Here is a 25,237-nt window from a genome sequence, read left to right on the forward strand (position 1 = left end):
TATCTTATTTTTTTTAAAAAGAGACATTTTAGCATTGAATTCAGGCAACTATTTGATTAAGAAGAGAAAGAACACAATGTGCTTTATATCTTGTTAGTTACTGACACATGTTAACTAAAGATCCCAGCCAAAGTGTAAATTTGTTATAGAAATACTGCTTTATTCTTATTTTTCCCCATTAGACTCTAGACTTTTATTATGTTTTCCACAATAAACTCTTTGGAATAGGAAAACTTTATAATAATGGAAATGGTTTGCTCAATGCAGTTTAAGTTTCAAATACAGAAAGATAGAACTTCTGCTTCCAAGCAAGATGGGATAACAGTGATCACATTTATCTTCCTGCCTGAAATAACAATAATAACAAACACAAAATAAAAGAGACAAAATATTTGAAACAATAGTTTTCAAGGTACTGGACTTCAGGCAACGAAGGACAGTAATCCCTGAGAAATGGAAGACAAATGAGAAAAGCCCTAAAACCACAAAAGTTTACTGCCATGAAGGAGTTTTCAAGCCACACTACAAGGGTGATCTATGTGAAGATTAGTAGACTCTCTTGACTTAAGGAAACAGACATGAGACACTGGGGTGATAGAAGTAGAGCTGGCAAGCCAGCTTACTGGGGAGAAGAGAGATATGAAAAAGATTAGCTGAAGATATTTTTTGAATATTCAGTACAGTATTGGACAACTGCATTTGAAGAAACTACATGAAGCCGTTTGTTATTCCTTTTGCACTGCTATATCAAAATACCATAAACTGAGTGGGTTATAAACAACAGAAATTTATTTCTCACAGTTCTCTCTGGAGTCTCGGAAGTCCAAGATCAAGGTGATGGCAGATTGGTGCCAGATGAGATCCCACTCCCTATCTCATAGACACTGTCTCTTCACTGTGCCCTTCCATGGCAGAGAAGAGGGAGCTCTCTAGGATCTCTTTCATAAGGGCAAAAATCCCATTCATGAGAATTCTGCACTCATGACTTAATCAACTCTCAAAGGCCCCACTTCCTAATATCATATTAGGCATTAGAATTTCCACACGTGAATTTTTGGGGACACAAACATTCAGACCATAGCATTCTGCTCCTGGCCCTCCAAAATTTACATGCTTCTTACATGCAAAATACATTAATTCCATCCCAATAGCCCCCAAAGGCTTAACTCATTCCAGCAAAGTCCAAAAGTTCAAAATTTTGTCTAAGTATCTAAATTAGATCCATACAAGACTCCAGGTACAACCCATTCTGAGGCAAATTCCTCTCCAGCTGTGATCTGTGAAACTGAATAAGTTATTCTCTTCTAAAATACAATGGTAATACAGGCAAAGAATAGACACTTCCATTCTAAAAGGGAGACATAGGAAAGAAGGAAGGAAAGACAGGCCACAGGCCCTGAGCAAGTTTAAAATCCAGCAGGGCAAAAAACGTTAAACCTTAAGGCTTCAGAATAATCTTTCTTGACCAGATGTTCTGTCCTCCAGACCCACCGTGGTGCTATCCCAACTTCCAGACTCACTGGAACAGAGGTTGGGCCCCAAAGGCTCACAGTGACCCTGCTCCCAAGGCTTAGGGCTTCCTACCTTGAGACAGCTCAGTGCCTGTCCTCAAACCCACAGATCTACTGGGCATTGTCAGAAAGGGGACTCTCTGCAGTGGCATTTCTCTGGCCAGAGTTCTTAAACTCTGGGTCAGTGATGGGAGGGCAGCTTGAGTGATCTTGGGAATGTCTCTCAGGTCACTCTTACCTTGTCTCTGTTTAGATGATTGACTAATCTCTCCATTTTCCTGATGAATACCTCCTAGCTTCTGTTGAGATACCCAACTCATGCTAATCACTTTATGACATTTGGCCACTTCTTTGACTATGTCTCTGAATAGGCTTTCTCACTTTTTTTTTTTTCCAATAAGGATGGGGTAAAAATTTTCTAAATTTTTAAGTTCTGCTTACCTTTTGATGACTAATTCCATCTTTGAGTCATTTATCTCTTCTCATTTTACTATAAGCAGACAAGAGGAACCAGGTCACTTCTTCAATACTTTGCTTATATATTTCCTCAGTAAAATATGCAATTTCATTGCTCACAAGTTCTATCTTCCACAGAACTCTAGAATACAAACATATTTTAGCCATGCTTATTGCCACCTTATAATAAAACAGTGGAAGAGGATGAATGTGTTCTCCCTCTGCTTGTGCTGAGACACCTATTTTCTCTTGCCCTCAAACTTTATCACTCCTCCTTCCTGGGTTTTGAGACTGATTGGTACTTAAGATCTCAGACCTTTCATTCTAGGGCCTTCTGACTCAGACTGAATTATACCAGTGGCTTTCCTATTTCTCTAGCTTACAGACAGGAGATTATGGGGCTTAGCAGCCTCCATAACTGCATGAGTCAGTTCCTGTAATTCTTTTATCTCTGTCTGTACATCCTATTTGTTCTGCTTTCCTGGAGAACCCTGAGTAATACACTATGGTTATGTTATTTCATTTATAATACACATACATTCGTTTTAATTTCCTCAACAATCTCAGTTATCTTTTATGCCTACAGAAAAAAAAAAAATCACTCTTTGTAGTGTATGGTTCGATTTGTTTCAACAAATTCAAAGTTCTTAAAACACAGTACCAATTCAGAATGCTTCCATTACTCCAAGAATTGACATAGGCTGCTCCTTTGTATTTGTCCCTTCCTGAATACCCAAATGTGGCAAATATCCCACTTTGTCTGTCTCTATAGAGTTGCCTTTTTGTAAATATAATATAAATAAAATCTTGGCACATGGAGCCTTTGAACCTATCCTTTTCCACTTAGCAATATTAATTTATAATTCATTCTTGTTAAAATAAGGTATGTTAAGTTCTCCAATGTTTTTCCTTGTTATCAGAATTTGTTGGCTATTCTGTTATGTCTTTCAACATTAATTTTAGAATTAAGTTGTCAATGTCTATAACAATAACTTGTTAGTATTTGACTGCAATTGCTTTTAAGTCACAGATCAAACAGCAGAATTGATGTCTTAACAGTGTCAGCTTTTCTAATCTATGAATGTAGTGTATCCCTCCACTTATTTATATCTAATTTTATATTTTATCAGTGTTTTATGGCTTTTAGCTAGCTCACTAATTTTGATTATGTATTTATACCAAATTATTTCATTTGTGGTATTATTAAAAGAGGTATTTTAAAAAATTTAAATACCTATAATCATGGGTGGTATATAGAAATATGAATGATATTTATATTTCATCCCAGTAACTTTTAATCTTGCTAAACTCATTTATTAGTTCTATGACCCTTTTTATTGATTCTTTCAGATATTCTATACAGATGACCATGTTTTCTGCAAATATTTTTAGTTTAATATTTTTGTTTCTAATCTGGATGTCTTTTAGACCTTTTTCTTTCCTTATTGCTCTGGTTAGGCCTACCAATATGATGTTGATAACAATGTGAGGATCTAATTGTTTTCTTCCAAGTTTGGAGGCAACATATGAAGTCTTTCATCATTAAATTTTATGTTTTTTGGTTTTTTTTTTTTTTTTTTTTTTGGTTTTTTTGTTCATTTGTTTTTCCTGCTTGGAAAAAAAAAAAAAGGATTTCTTGCATTTCTAGTTTACTGGAGATTTTGATCATAAATCAACGTTGAGTTTTTTCAAATGCTTTTTCTTTATTTTTTCACTTCATTTTCTCCTTAGTTTCTTTAATGTAGTGGATTATGTAGGGGAGGAAAATCATTTCCCTCTATCTTTCTTTGTTCTTGGCTGAGAACCCTTCCCCTCAACTGTATAAAAAGACAGATTAACAGAAGATAAACACATTTAATTTTGTAACTATGGGAGCCCCACAAAGATATAAGACTCATAGGCAGTCAGGCAATTCAGGAGTATATACCATCCTAAGCCAATGAAAGTGATAGGGGTCTGGAGCTTCAAAGGGGCAGAAGACAATGCCCACAGAAACGGGAAGAACAGATGTTTGGTAAACACATATTTGCCCTACCACACAGATAAGTCTCTTACATGAAAATGTTATTTCTGATAATAGCTCTCTTCCTGGTACAGGCCCACTTTCTAAATTCCTTTAGGCAGTTAAGGGAGAGGTAAAAAGCTAATCTTGAGTCAACTGGGTCTTGATTGCCTTCAGCTCAAAATAATCAACATGCCAAAATGACACATTTTGGGGTGGCATATTCTGCTACACTTCAATTACATTAAATAATTTTCAAATGTCAAAACTTCCTTGAATTTCTGAGGTGAATTCAACTTGGTTCTTATGTTTCTTTTTATGTATTGTTGCATGTTACTATGTTGTTGAGGATTCTTGTTCACTGAGAATATTGCTCTGTGGTTTACTTCTCTTTCAATATATCTGTTGCTTTTGGTATACAAGTAATACAGACCTAATAAAATGAGTTAGGAAGTATCACTCCTTTTTCATTTTCTGGAAGGGATTATTTAAAAATTCTATTACCTCTCCCTTAAATGTTTGGTAGAATTCACTAGTGAAAATGTCTGTGCCCAAAGATTTCTTTTTCAGATTTTTTTTAAATTACAAGCTTAATTTATTTAACATATATGGAAATATTTTAGATATTAATTTATTTTTAAGTTAGTATTAATAGGTTGTTTCTCAAGATGTATGCCCATAACTTCTTTGTTATCAGCTTTCAGAGCATAAATTTGTTCATATTCTCTTATTATCCTTTTAGTATGTGGATTCTGTAAGCATATCCACTCTTTTTTTCCTGATATTCATTATTTGTCTTTTTTATTCCTTGCTCTTCAGTGTTTGACTAGAGATTTGTTCATTTTGTTAATATCTTTAAGAAATCAGTTTTGGTGTTATTGATTTTCTTGTTTCGGTTTCATTGATTTTCCATCTTTAATTTTGTTGACTTTTACTCTTTATTTTTCCCATCCTTCCACTAGCTTCAAGTTTAATTTGCTACTCTTTATTTACTCTTTTAAAGTAAAAGTTTAGATTGATGATTTGTCATTTTCCCTTTTTTTCTAATATAAGCATATTATGTTGTAAATTTTCCTTAAAATATTGCTTTAAATATATCCCACAAATTTTGATATGTTGAATTTTCATTGCTTTAGTTGTTGGCTGAAGTGTTTTATAAATGTCCATTATATCAGGTGGATTGATAAAGCTTTTCAAACTATTCATGTCTTTACTGATTATCTACCTACTTATTATATTAATTACTGAGAGAGGCATTGAATTCTCCAAGTCTAATTATATATATGACAAATTCACCTTCCAGTTTTATCAGTTTTTGCTTCTTGGACTTTGAAGTTCTACTGTGAGTTGTATACAATTTTCTCAGCTTTTGATTATGTAATACCTGTCTTTTGCCGAGATACTATTTCTTGTTATGAAATTTAGGTTGTTTAATATTAATATAACTATGCCAGTTCCTTTTAGTCAGTTTTTGCATAGTACATATTTTTAAAACTTTTGTTTTTGGCTATATTTATATTTAAAGCAGGTTTCTTGTACAAAGCTTATGATTTAGTCTTGCTTTTTTTTAAACCAATTGGATTATCTATGTTGTTAACTGGTAGGTTTGAGAACTCATATTTAATATAATTAATGTTATAGATTAATGCTATGGATGGATTGAATACTACCTTCTTGCTAGAAGTTTTCTATTTATTCAATCTGCCCTTTATCTTTTTTGTTCTATTTATATATTTCCATAGATTGATAGAGTATTCTTACAATTTTATTCTACCTCCTCTTTTGACTAATTATTTATACTTCTTTTTAACTTTTTATAGTTACTCTGGAGATTTCAATATATGTTTTTAATAAATCAAAGTTTAGTATGCTAGGAGATATTGCGACTCATTTAAATCTTTTATTTTAGTAGATAGTTACCCTTTCCTGGGGTTGCTGGGCAGAAGAGAATAGTCTCAGGACCTGGGTTCAAAGCAACTTCCTGTGCTAGGCTACTTGTTGTGGCTAGGAACTTTTGCTGGTGCTATTTGGCCACCTTGGTATCTCTCTAGGGTGAATGGGGTGTCTAGAGGTTACTTCCTCTGGCCACTTAATATTGGCAGGACTACAGTCTACCATTTTGCAGTCAATGCTGGGCTCACCTGATGTTGTCAGAACTACCTTTCAATCCAGGGAAGAATGAGCCTACCTGGGCTGCTCTCTGTTAATAGTCCTATTACTGGATTGCTCCTCTCCTCCTGAAGCTCCTAATAAGTTTTGCTTCTTCTTACTACCTTTCAGAGTTCTCCTTTATTTGTGTCTTAAGTTATGTCCAGGATTTATAGTTGTTGTCAGGAGTCATTTCACCATCTTTTCCAATACAAAAAATAAATACTGTCCATCCAGTTGAAGCTAAAAAATAAATATATTTAGGTCAAGTTAAACAACATCATGGGTGATTAAGTGTTTTTGTTAGCTATGTACTTTCTTCTGCAACACTGAATTTGTTGGAACTTACTGTGATATTGTCTGCTTTTAAGATATTTCCTATTCCCAGAAGTAGCAAAACAAAATGGAATAATTACATTCTAATGAGAAAGAGTACAAAGGACACTATGAGTCTTTGAACAATTGACAAAGTAATCAATATGTAACTGAAGATAAACCTGTTCTGGATAATTATTTCTACTCTCATGTATATACATATCATGATATCTCATGGCAGGATTTCTATTAACATCATCCTTAATTTGAGAATATTTCCTAAGATTATTTGATCTTTGTAAATATGAACTACATTTACAACTGGCTCTTTTAGTAATGGCCAATCTATTAGAAACCTTGGCTTGATTTATATGATTTACTCTTTATTAATTCCTCACTGTCTTAGCATTTAGTTGAAAACTTAAATATCAACCCTAATTCTAACCCATGGTTTAGTACCCACTAGAGGATAATACTATATCTAACAAAGCCTTGTATAGGATTTAAAGTATAGCACTAAAGTAGTCATTTTATTATTTTATTTAAGGTCATAGACTTTTAAAATTCCCAGTGCTAAAAAATATTTTTCTTACAATGCAAGTCTTTTTCTATGGGAAAAATATCTTTTTAAAATAATTCCCACTGAATACTTATTGTCCAATTGTCATTACATCTATAAAGAAATGAGAGTACAGGGTTTTTATACTCTTCAAACATTTAAAAGGATCAAGGCATAGTTCCAAACCATTTATGCATCACTAATCTATGGCAAGCCACAAATGATAAGGGAAATATCAATAAGAATAGAAAAAATATACTTCTATATTCCCCAATACTTACTCATAAACACATCTCTTCTTTTTTCATAATATGTGGATTGTTTATTTGTATACATATACAATGGCTGAAGTGAATATTTAATTTTATTTATGAATGTAAAAGGAGAAACTTAAGTAACGTAACAGGAAATCAGTAGTAGAAAAATTAAAGCAAAAATATATCCTAAAAAACAATAAATTAACCTAAAGAAACTTTCATTTGGTTTACAGACATTTCATTCTGAGACATGTGAAATTCCTGAATTTCACATCTGACCTCTCCATCTGCACAGAAGACATGGCAAATAACCAAATAGAACCAGTTTGCAGAGAGCCTGGAATTATGAAGGACAAATAGGAGAGGTTAAATCCCATGAGGGAATTCTGATTTTCAGTATGACAGACAAAGATACTACTGAATTAAGCCTTATGCAAACACAGCAATAAAACCTAGGCACAATACAAAAAGGAACTACCTGAATGAATTAGCAGAGTGAAAAGGAGCACAGACAGTCAGGTCAGAAGTTTAAATTCTTGAAAAAAAAAAAAAAAAGAGTCAATAGGGAGATATAGAAATAAATTCCAGTTTTTTCAGGTTTTATCCTATGTCTAAGTGAAGTCACATCCAACATAGCATAGGTCAGAGCACTGTTTTGACAATCTCAGTCATTCTGGTCTGGAAAACCAGAAGAGTTAAGCCTAGCAATGTTGACACTGCAGAAAATGAGAAGGGGATTACAAAATTTTTCTACACTTAAACTGACATTGGAACTACACATGTGGAACAGAGTCAAAGCAGCTCAGCTAAATATAAAAGCCATGGACATAGACCAAAGCTGTCACTGCTTAAAAAGAGTTCAGAATTTCAAATGCTGTAATGAAAATTACATGATAAGAAAGAAAGAAAGAAAGAAAGAAAGAAAGAAAGAAAGAAAAAACTGGAAGGATGAAAGCATACCTAAATTGAGAATCTCCACAATTTATAATCCTATTTCCTAGTATAGAAACAAAAATTACCTGACATAGAATTAAAACAATGAATTAAACAATATTAAAGTGGCATTTTAAAGACAGAATAAATCAATTAAGATCAACCCTGTGTTTTGAATTTTTGTTGCTTTTCTCTTTGATTGTCTGATTGTGTTCTGGGGTTTTTCTGTCAGGTTGTTCTAGGTGCTTTGTGTCCTATTGGGTTTGGTTTTTGTGTTTCTTGTGTGTGTATGTGTTTCCTTGATTTAGTATTTGTTACACTTAACCTTTTGCCATTAGTCTGGGGATTGGATAGTCTTTTTAATCCCCTTTATTGCCAGGACAAGAGACCTATGGAGTCTGGATTCCTCAACCAGAAGTCAAGTTGGAGGCTCTGGGGAGGGATCGCTGAGTTCAGGATATGAGACCACTAGAGAGCCCTCAGCCACAGGGAAGATTAACTGCAGAGAATTCTCACAGAGCCTCTGTCAGAATCTAAGACCCAGCTTCACCCGACTGTCTGCAACTGCCAGTGCTGGATAACTCCTCCCCAAACTACAAACAAGACAGGAATACAAACCCACCCATCAGTATACAAACTATGTCTCTAAAGCCATATTAAGCTCACAGATACCCCAAAACACACCACCTGACACAGCCATGCTTATCAAAGTGAAAAGACTCACATCCACTTACCAGAAAGCAGAAACCAGACCCTCCCACCAGGAAGCCTACTCAAAACACTGGACAAACCTCACCACAGGTGGCAGAGAATACTAGGCATCATAGGAAAAGGAGAAAGCAAATACTATAAATTAGACAAAATGAGAAAACAGAGAAATACCTTGCAGGCAAAGGAGCAAGATAAAAAAGCACAAAACCAAACAAATGAAGAGGAAATGGGAAAATTGCCTGAAAAAGAATTCAGAGTAATGATAGTAAAAATGACCCAAAGTCTTGAAAAGAAAATAGAGAAAATACAAGAAACAGTTAATAAGGACCTAGAAGAACTAAAGAGCAAGCAAACAGTAATGAACTATACAATAACTGAAATTAAAAACACTCTAGATGGTATAAACAGCAGAATAACTGAGGCAGAAGAACAAGTAAGTGAGTTGGAAGATAGAATGGGGGAAATAACTGCCACAGAGCAGGAAAAAGAAAAAAATAAAAAGAATGGAAAACAGTCTCAGAGACCTCAGCGACAACATTAAGCACACCAACATTCAAATCATAGACATTCCAGAAGAAGAAGAAGAAAAAAGGGGGCTCAAAAAATATTTGAAGAGGTAATAGTGGAAAACTTCACCAACATGGAAAAGGAAATAATGAATCAAGCTCAAGAAGCACAAAGAATCACATAGAGAATAAACCCAGGGAGGAACACACCGAGGCACAAATTAATCAAATTGACAAAAATTAAACACACAGAAAAAATATTAAAATCAGCTAGAGAAAAGCAACAAAAACATATAAGGGAAAACCCATAAGAATAACAGCTGATCTTTCTGCAGAAACTCTGCAGGCCAGAAGAGAGTGGCAGGATGTATTTAAAGTCTTGAAAGAGAAAAACCTACAGCCAAAAATACTCTACACAGCATGAATCTTATTCGGGTTCAACAGAGAAATCAAAAGCTTTATAGACAAGCAAAAGTTAAGAGAATTCAGCACCACCAAAACAGCCTTACAAGTGCTAAAGGAACTCCTCTCGGCACTAAACACAAGACAAGGAAAAGACCTACAAAAACAAACCCAAAACAATTAAGAAAATGATAATCAGAACACACATGTCAATAATCACCTTAAATGTAAATGGATTAAATATTCCAACCAAAATACACAGACTGGCTGAATGGATACAAAATCAAGACCCTTCTATATGCTGCCTACAAGAAACCCACTTCAGACCTAGGGATGCATACAGACTGAAAGTGAGGGGATGGAAAAAGATATTCCATGCAAATGGAGGTCAAAAGAAAGCCAGAGTAGCAATACTCATATCAGACAAAGTAGACTTTAAAGTAAAGACTATAACAAGAGCCAAGGAAGGACACTACATAATGATGAAGGGATCAATCCAAGAAGAACATATAACAATTGTAAATATCTATGCCCCCAATATAGGAGCACCTCAATACATAAGGCAAATGCTAACAGCCATAAAAGGGGAAATCAACAGTAACACAATAACAGTAGGAGACTTTAACACCCCATTTACACCAATGGACACATCATCCAAACAGAAAATAAATAATGACATACAAGCCTTAAAAAACACATTAGACCATCTCAACTTAATTGATATTTATAGGACATTCCATCCAAAAACTACAGAATACATTTTCTTCTCAAGTGCACACAGAACATTCTCCAGGATAGATGAAATCTTGGGTCACAAATCAAGCCTCAGGAAATTCAAGAAAATTGAAATCATATGAAGCATCTTCACTGACCACAACACCGTGAGACTAGATATTAATTACTTGATAAAAACTGCAAAAAACACAAACACATGGAGGCTAAACAATATGGTATTAAACAACCAAGAAATCACTAAAGAAATCAAAGAGGAAATCAAAAAATATCTAGAAACAAATGACAATGAAAACACCACAACAAAACCTATAGGATGCAGCAGAAGAAGTTCTAAGGGGGAAGTTTATAGCAATACAGTCCTACCTAAAGAAATAAGAAAAATCTCAAACGAACAACCTAAACTTACATCTAAAACAACTAGAGAAAGAAAAACAACAACAACAAAAAAAACACAAAGTTAGCAGAAAGAAAGAAATCATAAAGATCAGATCAGAAATAAATGAAAAAGAAATGAAGGAAACAATAGCAAAGATGAATACAACTAAAAGTTCGTTCCCTGAGAAGGTAAACAAAATTGATAAACCATTAGCCAGACTCCCATCAGGAAAAAATCGGAGAAGACACAAATCAACAGAATTAGAAATGAAAAAAGGAGAAGTAACAACCGAAACCACCAAAATTCAAAATATCATGAAAGTCTACTACAAGCAACTATATGACAATAAATTGGATAACCTGGAAGAAATGGATTAATTCTTAAAAAATACAATCTTCCAAGACTGAACCAGGAAGAAATAGAAAGTACAAACAGGCCAATCACAACTACTGAAATTAAGAATGTCATTAAAACATATACTATGGGAAATAATGTCAATATGATTTTCCATAAAACAACACCAGGAAATCAATATAGCTTCAACATTTCTAAGGTATGGGCAATACACTTTTTATGAATGTGAATCTGGAAGTAAAAATGTAATCCTAATTCATATATAATTGATTTTGTTGAATGTGTACATCAGAAAATACCTTATGAAAAAAACATAAGGTATAGATTTTAAAAACTGAGAGAAGATATTAATGCATAAGTAAATAAATTAATGAATTGTACCTGTGTTTTTTTCATTTTTAAAGTGAAGATTAATTTAAAAAATGGAAAAGTAATTTTAAATTATAAATTAAGGATATATTATTATTGATTTTTTTTACAGATCTTTATTGGAGTATAATTGTTTATACTGATCTGCCAGTTTCTGCTGTACAACAGAGTGAATCAGCTATATTTATACATATATCTCCATATGCCCTCCCTCTTGAGCCACCCTCCCAACCTCCCTATCCCACCACTCCAGGTCGTCACCAATCATCAAGTTGCTCTCCCTGTGTTAGGCAGCAGCTTCCCACTAGCTATCTGTTTGATAGTATATATATGTCAATGCTACTCCCTTACTTTGTCCCTTGTTGCTTTTAATAACTTTTCTCTGTCTTTAGTTTTTGTTAATTTGACTACTACATGTCTTGGCATGTTTCTCCTTCGGTTTATCCTGCCTGGGACTCTCTGCGCTTCCTGCACTTGGTTATCTGTTTCCTTTCCCAGGTTAGGGAAGTTTTCAACTATAATCTCTTCCAATATTTTCTCAGGTCCTTTCTCTCTCTCTTCTCCTTCTGGGACCCCTATAATGCGAATGTTGGTGAGTTTAACATTGTCCCAGAGGTATCTCAGGCTGTCTTCAGTTCTTTCCATTCTTTTTTCTTTATTCTTTTCTGCATCAGTATTTATCACCATTTTGTCTTCCAACTCACTTATTCACTCTTCTACCTCAGTTAATCTGCTATCAGTTCCTTCTAGTGTATTTTTCATTTCAGTTAATGTGTTGCATATCTCTGTTTGTTTTGTAGAGCTTGGTTAGCTTTTGAATGTACATAGACATTCTGGCAAGAGTGTAACATCAAATTTCAAATTATATCCTCTACTCTCTGATGGTAGATAGAACATGATGGTAGAAAATGCACAAGCCAGCTTAAGGCAGAAATTGGAATCTGATGCTTACCAATGATGAGGCAATGAACAATGAACAACCTCAGAAGACATTATTTTTCCTTCCATAACACTGGGAGACTGAATTAGCTGATTGCTGCATTTCTCTTAGTGTTGAATATTCCCCAATCTAGCTTGACATGGAGTGTTTTCCTTTCTTTTTCTTTCTTTCTTTTTTTCTTTCCTTTTTTTTCAGGGTGAATGCAAGTCTCTTAAGGTTGGCCCTGTGCATTTTTTGCTTATCCAGGTGCACACCAAGTGACTACCCTTCACAGTACCTATAAAAATGAAAGAGTGTATGATGTTATACAAAATGGTGCTGTCTTTATTACAGTGCAAAATAGCAAGTATTTCTATTAGCAAGCAGTTTACCCACATGACATAATTGTTTCCAAATGTGGATAACATGTGGCTTGGGGACATGAATCTTTCATGGGTTTTGAGTTGTAAAGGCACTGGGTTAAAAATAGCCCCTAGAACTGTCAAGTAATGTTGATTATACATTAAATTTTGCCATGTGTCAGAAGGATAACATGTCTCTATGAATTCCATTTCTATTTCTCATTATCTGCATCCTACATCATTAACTTTTAAGGAATCTGGCTTTTATTTGCTGCCCCAATATAGGAAAACTTTATTTTACTTCCAAAATGCCTAGCACTTTTGAAGAAACAAAGAGTATTTTCTTTTGGTATGCAATTCATATTTACAGCTGGATTTTATCCCCTTGAATTTGCTATAACTGAAAATAGAAGGCAATAAAACTCTTGGTTAAAAAGTCCCTTTGAGAATTTGCCACCAAACTATCATATCCTCACTGCAAGAGCAAGATTTTTTTTCTCTGTGAAAACCAGGGAGATTATGTCCTGACATAAATTTACTGATGCCCCAAAGAAAGACTAGAACAATGCATTTGAAAGTGTTATAAACTGAAGGAATTATTCTCGGCTCTCATGCAGTCAGGCAATATAACATGCCATAGAGGGATATATTTAGGATGGGGTCTTTTTAACTGATTCTTACCCTGTACCAGAGAGTGGTTTTGTTATAATAGCCCTGCATAAAACTACATCTGCCTCAACCTGACTTGTGGACAATGAGCAGCCTCATTCAAATTGAAGTTCGCCATGGCATGGGGTCTGACCTACTAAAATAGGCAAAGATAAGTGAAAAAATCATACTTGTGTCTCTTTATTTAAGGGGAGGTTGCATACAAAGATAATTTCCAAGGGTCTGGAACTTGATTCCACATATGAAGAAGGTGATTATCATATTTGTAGAGCCACCTCTCACAACTCAGACCACCTATGTGGATCTGGTTTTTCCTACTTTAGTGGTCTCTGCTGCCAAGTGCTGGAAAATCCAGAGAATTTTTAATTCTCTTATCTTGAATTAAACTGGGCAGCATTTTTCTGTTGATACAGGCCCTGTGCTGGCTATGAAGCTATATAACCAGGGATACTTAGGAAATGACTAGGATTTTCCTCAAATGTCCCTTAGCTGCTCAAAACACATTCCCTATCCAACATTCAAGGTTAAACGTCTAGGCATGTGGGCCAGGTCCACTGAGCATGGGAGGAAGTGAGGCGCTTCCCTGCTGCCTCAATGCCGGGCAGGGAGGAGACAAGGGGGAAGAACAGGGGGAACAATCAAGATGGCAGAGTAGGAAGATGTGCACTCACTCCCTCTTGCAAGAGCACTGGAATTACAACTAACTGCTGAACAATCATTGAAAAAGACACTGGAACTCAACAAAAAAAAACACCCCACATCCAGAGACAAAGGAGAAGCCACAATGAGATGGTAGAAGGGGTGCAATTGCATTAAAATCAAATCCCATAAATGCTGGGTGGGTGACTCACAAGCTGGGGAACAGTTACACCACAGAAGCTCACCCACTAAAGTGAGGGTTCTGAGCCCCATTTCAGGCTTCCTAACCTGGGGGTCCAGCAATTGGAGGAGGAATCCCAAGAGAATCAGACTTTGAAAGCCAGTAGGATTTGATTGCAGGACCTCCACAGGACTGGAGGAAGTGGAGACACCACTCTTTGAGGGCACACAAAAAAGTGTGCTCACAGGACCTGGGGGAAGGAGCAGTGACCCCACAGGAGACAGAACTAGACCTACCTGCTGGTATTGGGGGGTTGCTTGCAGAGGTGGGGGGCAGCTTTGGCTCACCAAGGAGACAGGGACAGTGGCGACAGGAGTTCTGAGAAGTGCTCATTGGTGTGTGCCATCCCAGAGTCCACCATTAGCTCCACCAAAGAGCCTGTAAGCTCCAGTGCTGGGTTGTCTCAGGCCAAATGATCAACAGAGTGGGAACACAGCCCCACCCATTGGCAGACAAGCGGATTAAAGTGTCAGTGAGATCCGCCCACCAAATTGGATTAAAGTTTTACTGAGCTCCACCCACCCAGCCCAGCCCACCATCAGTCCCTCCCATTAAGAAGCACCCACAAGCCTTCTAGATAGCTTCCTCCACAAGAGGGCAGACAGCAGAATCAAGAAGTATCAGCACTATTTCATCTTGTGGAACTGAAAACCACAACCCCAGAAAGATAGAGAAAATGAAAAGGCAAAAGACTTTGTACCAGATGAAGGGACAAGATAAAAATGCCAGAAAAACAACTAAATGAAGAGGAGATAGGCAACCTTCCAGAAAAATAATTCAGCATAATGATGGCGAAGATGATCCAGGACTTTGAAAAAAGACTGGATTCAAAGATCGAAAAGTTGCAATAAAAGTTTACCAAAGACCTAGAAGAATTAAAGAACAAACAAACAGAGATATGCAACACATTAACTGAAATGAAAAATACACTAGAAGGAACTGATAGCAGATTAACTGAGGTAGAAGAGTGAATAAGTGAGTTGGAAGACAAAATGGTGATAAATACTGATGCAGAAAAGAATAAAGAAAAAAGAATGGAAAGAACTGAAGACAGCCTGAGATACCTCTGGGACAATGTTAAACTCACCAACATTCACATTATAGGGGTCCCAGAAGGAGAAGAGAGAGAGAAAGGACCTGAGAAAATATCGGAAGAGATTATAGTTGAAAACTTCCCTAACCTGGGAAAGGAAACAGATAACCAAGTGCAGGAAGCGCAGAGTCCCAGGCAGGATAAACCGAAGGAGAAACATGCCAAGACATGTAGTAGTCAAATTAACAAAAACTAAAGACAGAGAAAAGTTATTAAAAGCAACAAGGGAAAAACAACAAATCACATACAAGGGAATTCCCATCAGGGTAACAGCTGATTTCTCAGCAGAAACTCTGCAAGCCAGACGGGAGTGGCATGATATATTTCAAGTGATGAAAGGGAAGAACCTACAACCAAGAATACTCTACCCAGAAAGGATCTCATTCTGATTTAATGGAGAAATCAAAAGCTTTTCAGACAAGCAACAGCTAAGAGAATTCAGCACCAGCAAACCAGCCCTACAGCAGATGCTAAAGGAACTTTCTAAGCGGGAAACATGAGAAGAAAAGGACCTACAAAAACAAAAACAAAACAATTAAGAGAATGGTAATAGGAACATACATATCAATAATAACCTTGAATGTAAATGGACTAAATGCTGCAACCGAAAGACACAGCCTGGCTGAATGGATACAAAAACAAGACCCATATATATGCTGTCTACAAGAGACCCACTTCAGACCTAGGGACACATACAGACTGAAAGTGAGGGGATGGAGAAAGATATTCCATGCAAATGGAATTCAAAAGAAAGCTGGAGTAGCGATACTCATATCAGATTAAAGAGACTATAAAATAAGAAATGTTACAAGAGACAAGAAAGAACACTACATAAAGATCAGGGATCAATCCAAGAAGAAGATATAACAATTATAAATATATATGTACCCTATATAGGAGCACCTCAATACATAAGGCAAATGCTAACAACTAGGAAAGAGGAAATCAACAGTAACACAATCACTGTGGGGGACTTTAACACCCCACTTACACCAATGGACAGATCATCCAGTCAGAAAATTAATGAGGAAACACAAGCTTTAAATGACACAATAAACCAGCTACATTTAATAGATATCTATAGGGCATTACATCCAAAAACAGCAGATTACTCATTCTTCTCAAGTGCACATGGAACAATCTCCAGGATAGATCCCATTTGGGGTCATAAATCAAGCCTTGGTAAATTCAAGAAAACTAAAATTGTATCAAGCATCTTTTCTGACTATAATGCTGTAAGATTAGAAATCAATTACAGGAAAAAAACTGTAAAAAACACAAACACATGGAGGCTAAACAATATGCTACTAAATAACCAAGAGATCACTGAAAAAATCAAAGAGGAAATCAAAAAAATACCTAGAGACAAATGACAATGAAAACACAATGATCCAAAACCTATGGGATGCAGCAAAGGCAGTTCTAAGAGGGAAGTTTATAGCAGTATAATCCTACCTCAAGAAACAAGAAAAATCCCAAATACACAATCTAACCTTACACCTAAAGAACTAGAGAAAGAAGAGCAAACAAAACCCAAAGTGAGTAGACAGAAAGAAATCTAAAGATCTGATCAGAAATAAATGAAATAGAAACAAAGAAAACAATAGTAAAAATCAATAAAACTAAAAGCTGGTTCTTGGAGAAGATAAATGAAATTGATAAACCTCTAGCAAGACTCATCAAGAAAAAGAGGGAGAGGACTCAAATCAATAAAATTAGAAATGAAACAGGAGAAGTTACAACGGACACCGCTGAAATAAAAAACACCGTAAGAAACTACTACAAGCAACTATATGCCAAGAAAATGGACAACCTGGAGGAAATGGACAGATTCTTAGAAAGGGTTAACATTCCAAGACTGAATCAGGAAGAGATATATGAAAATATGAAAATAGAAAATATTACCAATCACAAGTAATGAAATTGAAACTGTGATTAAAAATCTCCCAACAAACAAAAGTCCAGGACCAGATGGATTCACAGGTGAATTTTATCAAACATTTAGAGAAGAGCTAACACCCATCCTTCTCAAACTCTTCCCAAAAATTGCAGAGGAAGGAACACTCCCAAACTCATTCTATGAGGCCACCATCACCCTGATTCGAAAACCAGACAAACATACTGCAAACAAAGAAAATTACAGACCAATATTGCTGATGAATTTAGTTGCAAAAATTCTCAACAAAATACCAGCCAACAGAATCCAACAACACATTAAAAGGATCATACACCATGATCAAGTGGGGTTTATCCCTGGAATGCAAGGATTCTTCAATATACACAAGCCAATCAATGTGATACCTCATATCAACAAATTGAAGGATAAAAACAATATGATCATCTCAATAGATGCAGAAAAAGCTTTAGACAAAATTCTACATTCATTTATGATAAAAGCTCTCCAGAAGGTGGGCATAGAGGGCAGCTACCCCAGTATAATAAAGGCCATATATGACAAACCCAGAGCAAACATCATTCTCAATCGTGAAAAACTGGAAGCATTCTCTCTAAGATCAGGAACAAGACAAGTATGTCCACTCTCGCCACTACTATTCACCATCATTCAGCTCCACTATCATTTTTATCTGTTCCACCTATTAGGGTTCCCTAAGATTAAAATTCAAGAGAGGATTAATTGCAGAAAACTAGGCAATGATGGTTATAACTTGGCCTTCTCTAATGTTATAAAAAGTCTCTGCTCTGTTCAATTACATTCTCTATTTTCTCAGAATATGGTTGTGCTTTGTTGATTACTTAGTTTAATGCAAGGCCTTGGAGGAGAAAGCTAAGTGGGGCAAGTTTCTCTTTTGGGGACACTCTCACTCTGCCTTCTTGTCAGGGACCTCAATCCTTCTTTAAAACCCAGCCACATGTTTCTCCATTGTTAGTTCAGTATTTTCAATTATTCCCTGGCCCTCTGAGCAATAATTCTTAAGGATGAATGCATGGCATTCAGAGTGCATTTTTAAAAGGCTAAAATAACCAGATTAATTCCTTGGAATTTGGATTATATCATTCCTAAATACATGGTCTAATTAATTTTCTTTGAAATTTTAAACCTGGGCCTATCAGTAGAAATTGAATTAACTCACAGTAACATATTTGTAGGCTGTACGTCTAAAGGATATGGAAATCTTTCTTTAGTTCCTTGAGAAATGAAGCCATTTGTTGTTTAGTAACTGCAAAGTAAACTTGAAATTGGTTCTCAAGGTGGAACTGTGAAGCTGCAGTCATTTCCAAATAGGTGTAGTTCCTGAATAGAGTTGTTTCTGGTGACTTATTTCTATAAATATCTGTCCCCTTTGCACCTAGATAAAAGAAGAGAAATTAATGTTTTTGCTATGCACTTTATTTACTTTCTTTTCTACTTTTTTTTGTTTGTTTCAAAACTGACAAATATTAAGGCAAGGGAGAGCAAACTTAGGCAGCTGATAGAAGCCCCTTACTAAATTAGTAAGGGGAATAAGGTAGTTAATTTTTGTCCCTACCTATTCTGTGATTTCTTCCAGGGAAAAAAGCCAATGAAAAAATATATGCAAATCAAAAAGTTACAAACTTCCAGTTATAAAATAAATAAGTCATGGGGATGTAATGAACAGCATGGTGACTATTGCTAATAATACTGTATTGCACATTTGAAAGTTGCTAAGAGAACAAATCTTACAAGTTATCATCACAAGAAAAAATTTCTGTAACTATATACAGTGGTGAATGCTAAGTAGACTTACCGTGGTGATTATTTTACAATATATTCAAATATCAAATCATTATATTGTACACCTGAAATTAATACAATGTTGCATATTAATTGTCTTTCAATAAAGAAAAAAACAGATGCAAGTCATCACAGATGTATACTTACTCAATTTATTTCCCACACTCTTTGGCCAGTATCAATGGGAAGAGCAAGTGAAGAGTAGTACTTAGAAGTTCTCATGAGTTGATAGAACCAAGTTAATTCTTTAAATGTTATATTCTATACCTTCATTCTATCATTCTTTGCTTATAATTTCTCCTAGTCTACATATAATTGAATTAAAAATATGGACTCTTTGGTTTGCGTATGAAAGAGTATTAATATTGATTCAGGAGATGAGGGATATTTCATGACAGTTGACAGAGTAGAAAAAGCCAGGAAAAAGTATGAGAAAAGTTGAATATGTTTAAGGGAATGGGATTTGTTGTAATGATGTGGTTTGAACATAGTTCTCAGAGAAGTGAGAAATACAGAGTGGAGCTGGAAAGCAAGAATGAAACAGTTCCAAAAAATCTAGAATGTCATGTTAATCATCTCTTTTATGTGACAGGTAATAGAAGAGAAAACCAAGATAGGTACAAAGATTGGGCAATCATGTTTCCTCTCATGTTCACCACCCTTCTGATGGAAACAGCCAGGTCTACAGTCTCTATTCAGGGAGCATCCCTGGCTGATTCCACTTTTGCAGGAATTGTCAAGCTGCTTTCGTCTGACCTCAAACATCTCACCACAGATAATTTAAAGAGATGGAAATTCTATGGTTATGAGGTGGTTGGGTATAAAGACTCCATTCAAGCTTAGACAATTCTTTTAATTCATCAGATGTGCTGTATCCAGAAATTTGAACCGGTGGTACCAGGAGAATGAAAGTTTGAAGCAAGCGTTGAAGAAGAGACGACATGGAAGATACTCTACAGAAGCCAGGACAGAGAATAATCGAACCACATGAAAGGAAAGGCACAAGCAATGGAAATTAGCAGACTTCTGTTTTGCATGGAGCTCGAGGCAACACCTAAAATGACAAAAGCAAGGTGCACAAGAGTGCATATGTGATGCTATCTTTGTGTAAGAAATGGGGGGATACCTATTCATATTGTCTTATATTTTCACAAACATTAAAAAGATGCACAAATGACAAGAGTATTCCTCTAGGAAAAATAAGGTGAAGTGAAACAATACAAATAGAGACAGCAGTGGAAGCTAAATTTATTCTCTTAACTCTAAGATTTTTTTTTATTGTACAGTATTTTATTGTAACCAGAATACTTACATGAGTCTCACAGCAATATAGTATCATGTAGGTACTCACTGAGAAGGATGAATTGGCTAAACTGTATATTTGACAATATCTTACTATACATCCAATTAATCTGAATAATTTGGGAGGGGGGAGAAAATAGAGAAGCATCCCATTTTATGTAATTCCATATTTTTCCACAACTTTATATACAACACAGAATCAAGACACAGCTGTAAATCATTATAATTCTAACAATATTGGGACCTGCGACATGTAAAAATCTCAGTCATATATTGCTAGGCATTTGCCAAATGATAATCACATCTGCCATACAGTGGTTTTAAGCTTGTAAGATAATATTCAAATGCTTATACTGCCATGGCCCTTTTGTTTGACTTTACACGTTAGCGCAGATATTTTAGTAAACTCATTTTTTTCGTCTGTTTAGTCTCTGTGTTATTACTTCTCAATACATAATAGAGATGTAGATGAGCAACAAAAAGATGACAAAGAAATCATCGAGAAAGCCTAGGATTCCAAACAAGGCTTCAGGTACGAAATCTAGAGGTGATATAAGATAGAAAAAAGCTCCCATTAAACAAAGTATTATCCTGATTCGGAACATCCAGAAAAGGCCCCAGACTGAAAACATCTCTCTGAACGCATGCCTCAGTAAGGTGGGGAGGTCCATAATTCTCTCCATAATAGATCTGGGCTGCCCTGAGAATCTCCGGTTATAATCATTAATATCTTGATGTAAGGATACAGCATCCTGAGACTGGTCATTTTCACCAAATACCATTAGCAGTAAAGTTACCGTTTGTCTACAGATTGGACAACTGATCGCCCCAAGCCACGAACTGTATCGCCAGTATGCAACAATGCAGGTACCACAAAAGAGATGTCCTCAGTTTGTTTCAACAGGAAGGGAAGCTTGATGTAAACAGATCGGACAGTACATGTCACTGTAGAACTGCTGTCGGGCAGCAGCAGGTGCATCCTGTTCTGTTTGAAGTTGTTCCCGAAGCACCCTTACTAGCTCTTGGTTTTCTGGATGAATATTTTGATGTGCATTTCTGAAAAGTGCATATATCAGGGTAGTAATCAAAGTGAAACTGACCACAACTGCCACAAGTACTTGGTCACTTACTCCTTCTATGACTGAATCATCACTCAGTTTCAAACTGTGAACTTCACCTTGATATTTGGCCATTCCAGGTCTCTGCACCGCGGAGGACACCTCTCCGGCTCCCGGCGGCCAAGGGCGCGAACTGTTTCCGGGGCTGCCCGCTGCCCTCGCAGGCGACCACCCGCGACCTGCGGCGGGCCGGGCGCGCCGGCTAAGATTTTTTTTTTTTTAATTGAGGTAGAGTTGCTTTACAGTGTTGTGTTAGTTTTGGCTGTACAGTGAAGTGAATCAGCTATATTTTATACCTATATCTCCTTCCTCTTGGACCTCCCATCCCACCCCCCATCCCACCCATCTAGGTCACAGAGCACCAAACTGAACTCTCTGTGCTATAGCGTAGGTTCCCACTAGCTATCTATTTTACACATGGTAGTGTATATATGTCAATCTCAATCTCCCAGTTCATCCCACCTCCCTTCACCCCCTGTGTCCACACATCTGTTTTCTGTCTGTGTCTCTATTCTGCCTTGCAAATTGGTTCATCTGTACAATTTTTCTAGATTCCACATATATGCGTTAATATATAATATTTGTTTTTCTCTTTCTGACTTACTTTACTCTGTGTGACAGACTCTAGGTCTATCCACATCTCTACAAATGACCCAATTTTGTTCCTTTTTATGGTTGAATAATATTCCATTGCATATATGTACTACATCTTCTATATCCATTCATCTATCAATGGACATTTAGCTTGCTTCCATGTCTTGGCTATTGTAAATAGTTCATAAGAATTTTTTGTTAATCTGAAATTTTATCTCTAGTTGTACTCACCTTTGTAAGATAGATTTTAAAAGCTGGGAAATTTGTCTCATGTCTTTTCTGTCTAGAATGCTCTCATCTTCAGGGGAATCATTTTCTGAATCCTTATGAAATAATTAAGTGTAGGCTTTTGCCCTCATGTACTATAATCCCCCAAAAGGGATTCAATGTTTCCCAGTGTGATTATTTCAATTTCTGTGATAAATTAACCTAAAAGAGTCAAAACCATTAGATGATTTCTGTTCTCCCTTGAAATTCGCCTGAGGCCCCAATTAGAGACTTTGACCAGAAATAGAGTCTTCCAGAAGAAAAGCAAAGACAGTTAGCCTTAGGTTCTCAATGAAAAGGATTATATCAAATATTTTTGGCAAACAATGCCTGAAGAATTAGACTCCTGGGTGCATGCTTCCCAGTGATTGAAGTCAGCAGGAGTAATCACCTGACAGACTGAGCTAGGCCCTTACGCACAGGATTTCTAAAAAGCAGACGATGAAAAAAACCAGTTCCTAGAATAAGACATAATTATAACATTTAAGGCAATAAATAAAGTGGGAAATCTGATTGTGAAATATTTAGAAAAAATTTTGAAATTTTTGTTTTTGCTTTTTAAAAGAAGGCTTTTAAAGAATAGGTTTAGATTTACAAAAAAGTTGCAAAAATAGTACCGAGGATTTCAGTGGACTTTATACCCAGTTCCCTTATTGTTAACATATTACACTGATATGATGCATTTGTCACCATTAATGAACTGATATAACAGTAATATTGATACATTATCATTATCTAAATAGTGTACTTCATTTGAATTTCAATAATGTCTTTTTTTTTTTTGTTTCAGGTTCCCATCCATGTCACCACGTTACATTTGGTGGTCTTGTCTCCACCAGAATAATTTCTCAGACTTTCATTTTCTGTGATGAGCTTGTCTGTTTTGAGGAGTACTGCTCAGGTATTTTGCAGAGAGTCTCTCAGTTAGGTTTTGCTAATGTTTTCCTGATAATTGCATTGACATTATGTGTTCTTAGAAGGAAGACAGCGAATATAAAGATCCATTCTCTTCACACCATGTCAAAGGTACATGTAATTAACCTGACTTGTATGTGTATAACAGATTCACTTTGCTGTACACCTGAAACTAACACAACATTGTAAATCAATTATATCCCAAAAAATTTGTTTTAAAAAGTGATTCATCACTGTTAATGTTGACCATCATCACCTGCCTGAGGTCATGTTTGTAAGGTTTTTTAAGACTTTTAAAATTTTTATTACATTGGGTTGGCCAAAAAGTTTGTTCAGAAAATGCTAAACAAACTTTTTGGCCAGCCCAATATATGTTAAAAATATTTCTTCCCAATTTGTTCCATATATATATATATATATATATATTCCATACTCATATATATATACATATGAGTCAAAAATCTTTCACACTCCAGTTATACTAAAACTTCTGTTGGCCGCACTGTCTTATCAGCACTTTCTCAAGGCTACTATCTTCCCAATCACTGCTGTGCAGGTGTGAACATGTTACAACAGTTCATTTGTAACTGCGGTGTGAGCAAAATTGGATGCCCCACTTGTGATTTGCACAAAAGAAGAGCAGTGTGCAGCGATTCATTTTTTGCGGTCTGAGAGTGTGCATGTCCACACACTTCTGCCTACACTCTCAACACTCTGCAAAAGCTTTGTTTTGAGGTGTTAAAGCACCCTCCTTATAGTCCTGATCTTGCTCCATTGGACTTTCACCTGTTTGGTCTCCTGAAAGCAGCCCTTCGAGGATGAAGTTTCACTTCTGATGAAGAAGTGAAGACAGTGGTGCATTTGTGGCTCACAGCTCAGCCTAAAACCTTTTTTAATGAGGGAATATGAAAGGTTGTTGACAGATGGACCAAGTGTATTGAAAAGCAAGGAGATTATGTCAGAAAATGATGTATTTGTCTTTTCTAAAAATTAATTAAAATAAATTCTACAGCCAGAGTGTGGATAATTTTTGACTCACCTTCATATATGATATATATATGCATATATGTTTGTTGTTCTTTTATCTTTTGGCTGCATGGCATGTGGGATCTTAGTTCCTGACATGTGGGATCTTGGTTCCTGACCAGGGATCAAACCCACGCCCGTTTCATTGGCAGCATGGAGTCTTAACCACTGGACTACCAGGGAAGTCCCCTGTAAGGTTTTTGCAGTGTAAAGTTACACTATTACCCCTCTTCCCTTATGCTACTCTTTGGAAGGAAGTCATGATGTTCAGACCACACTTAAGTGGTGAAAACTATGCTTTGAAGAAGGATCTCTACATAAATTGTTTTAAATTATTTTATATGTGAGATTTTTTTATTCTCTACCATTTATTTATTTTTAAAAGGTATTTTGTTATTTATTTAAATCATTATGGAATCATGAATATTTATTTTATAATGAATTATAATCCAATACTGTATATGTATTTTTATTTCTATATTTATGCTGTTGCTCCACTTTTGGTTTGGCTATTAGAAGATCTTTTTGTTTGTTTCACTTCTCTACATGCTTGGCATATCTTCATCATCTTTTTTGAGAGCTTCCTTATCTTTTGGAACTACAAGTGGATCGAGGCTCATCTTGTGTACTCCTGCCCCGGCCGTAGAGTCAGCCCTTTCTCCAAGAAAACTTTGTCTGTTTTATTAGAGAATGGAATTAGAAACCATGTTCTGGGTATTGGTTCTTGTCATTGTTACTTAGAT

The 25,237-nt window shown here is 35.9% G+C and overlaps 1 protein-coding gene across 1 annotated transcript; it reads right to left on the bottom strand.

Moving 5' to 3' along the window:
* Positions 1–20,611: 20,611 nt before the first annotated feature.
* Positions 20,612–21,889, bottom strand: LOC130857126 (E3 ubiquitin-protein ligase RNF170-like). Its single transcript, XM_057742480.1, has one exon. The coding sequence runs from the start codon at positions 21,765–21,767 to the stop codon at positions 21,462–21,464; it is 306 nt and encodes a 101-aa protein (XP_057598463.1). The 5' UTR covers positions 21,768–21,889; the 3' UTR covers positions 20,612–21,461.
* Positions 21,890–25,237: the final 3,348 nt, after the last annotated feature.

This window comes from Hippopotamus amphibius, chromosome 7 (genome assembly GCF_030028045.1).
Source record: "Hippopotamus amphibius kiboko isolate mHipAmp2 chromosome 7, mHipAmp2.hap2, whole genome shotgun sequence".
Taxonomy (NCBI): Eukaryota; Metazoa; Chordata; class Mammalia; order Artiodactyla; family Hippopotamidae; genus Hippopotamus; species Hippopotamus amphibius.

What these genes read in the sequence shown, in the direction of transcription:
- LOC130857126 (XM_057742480.1), bottom strand. Translation starts at nt 21,767, where the DNA reads ATGGCCAAATATCAAGGTGAAGTTCACAGTTTGAAACTGAGTGATGAT.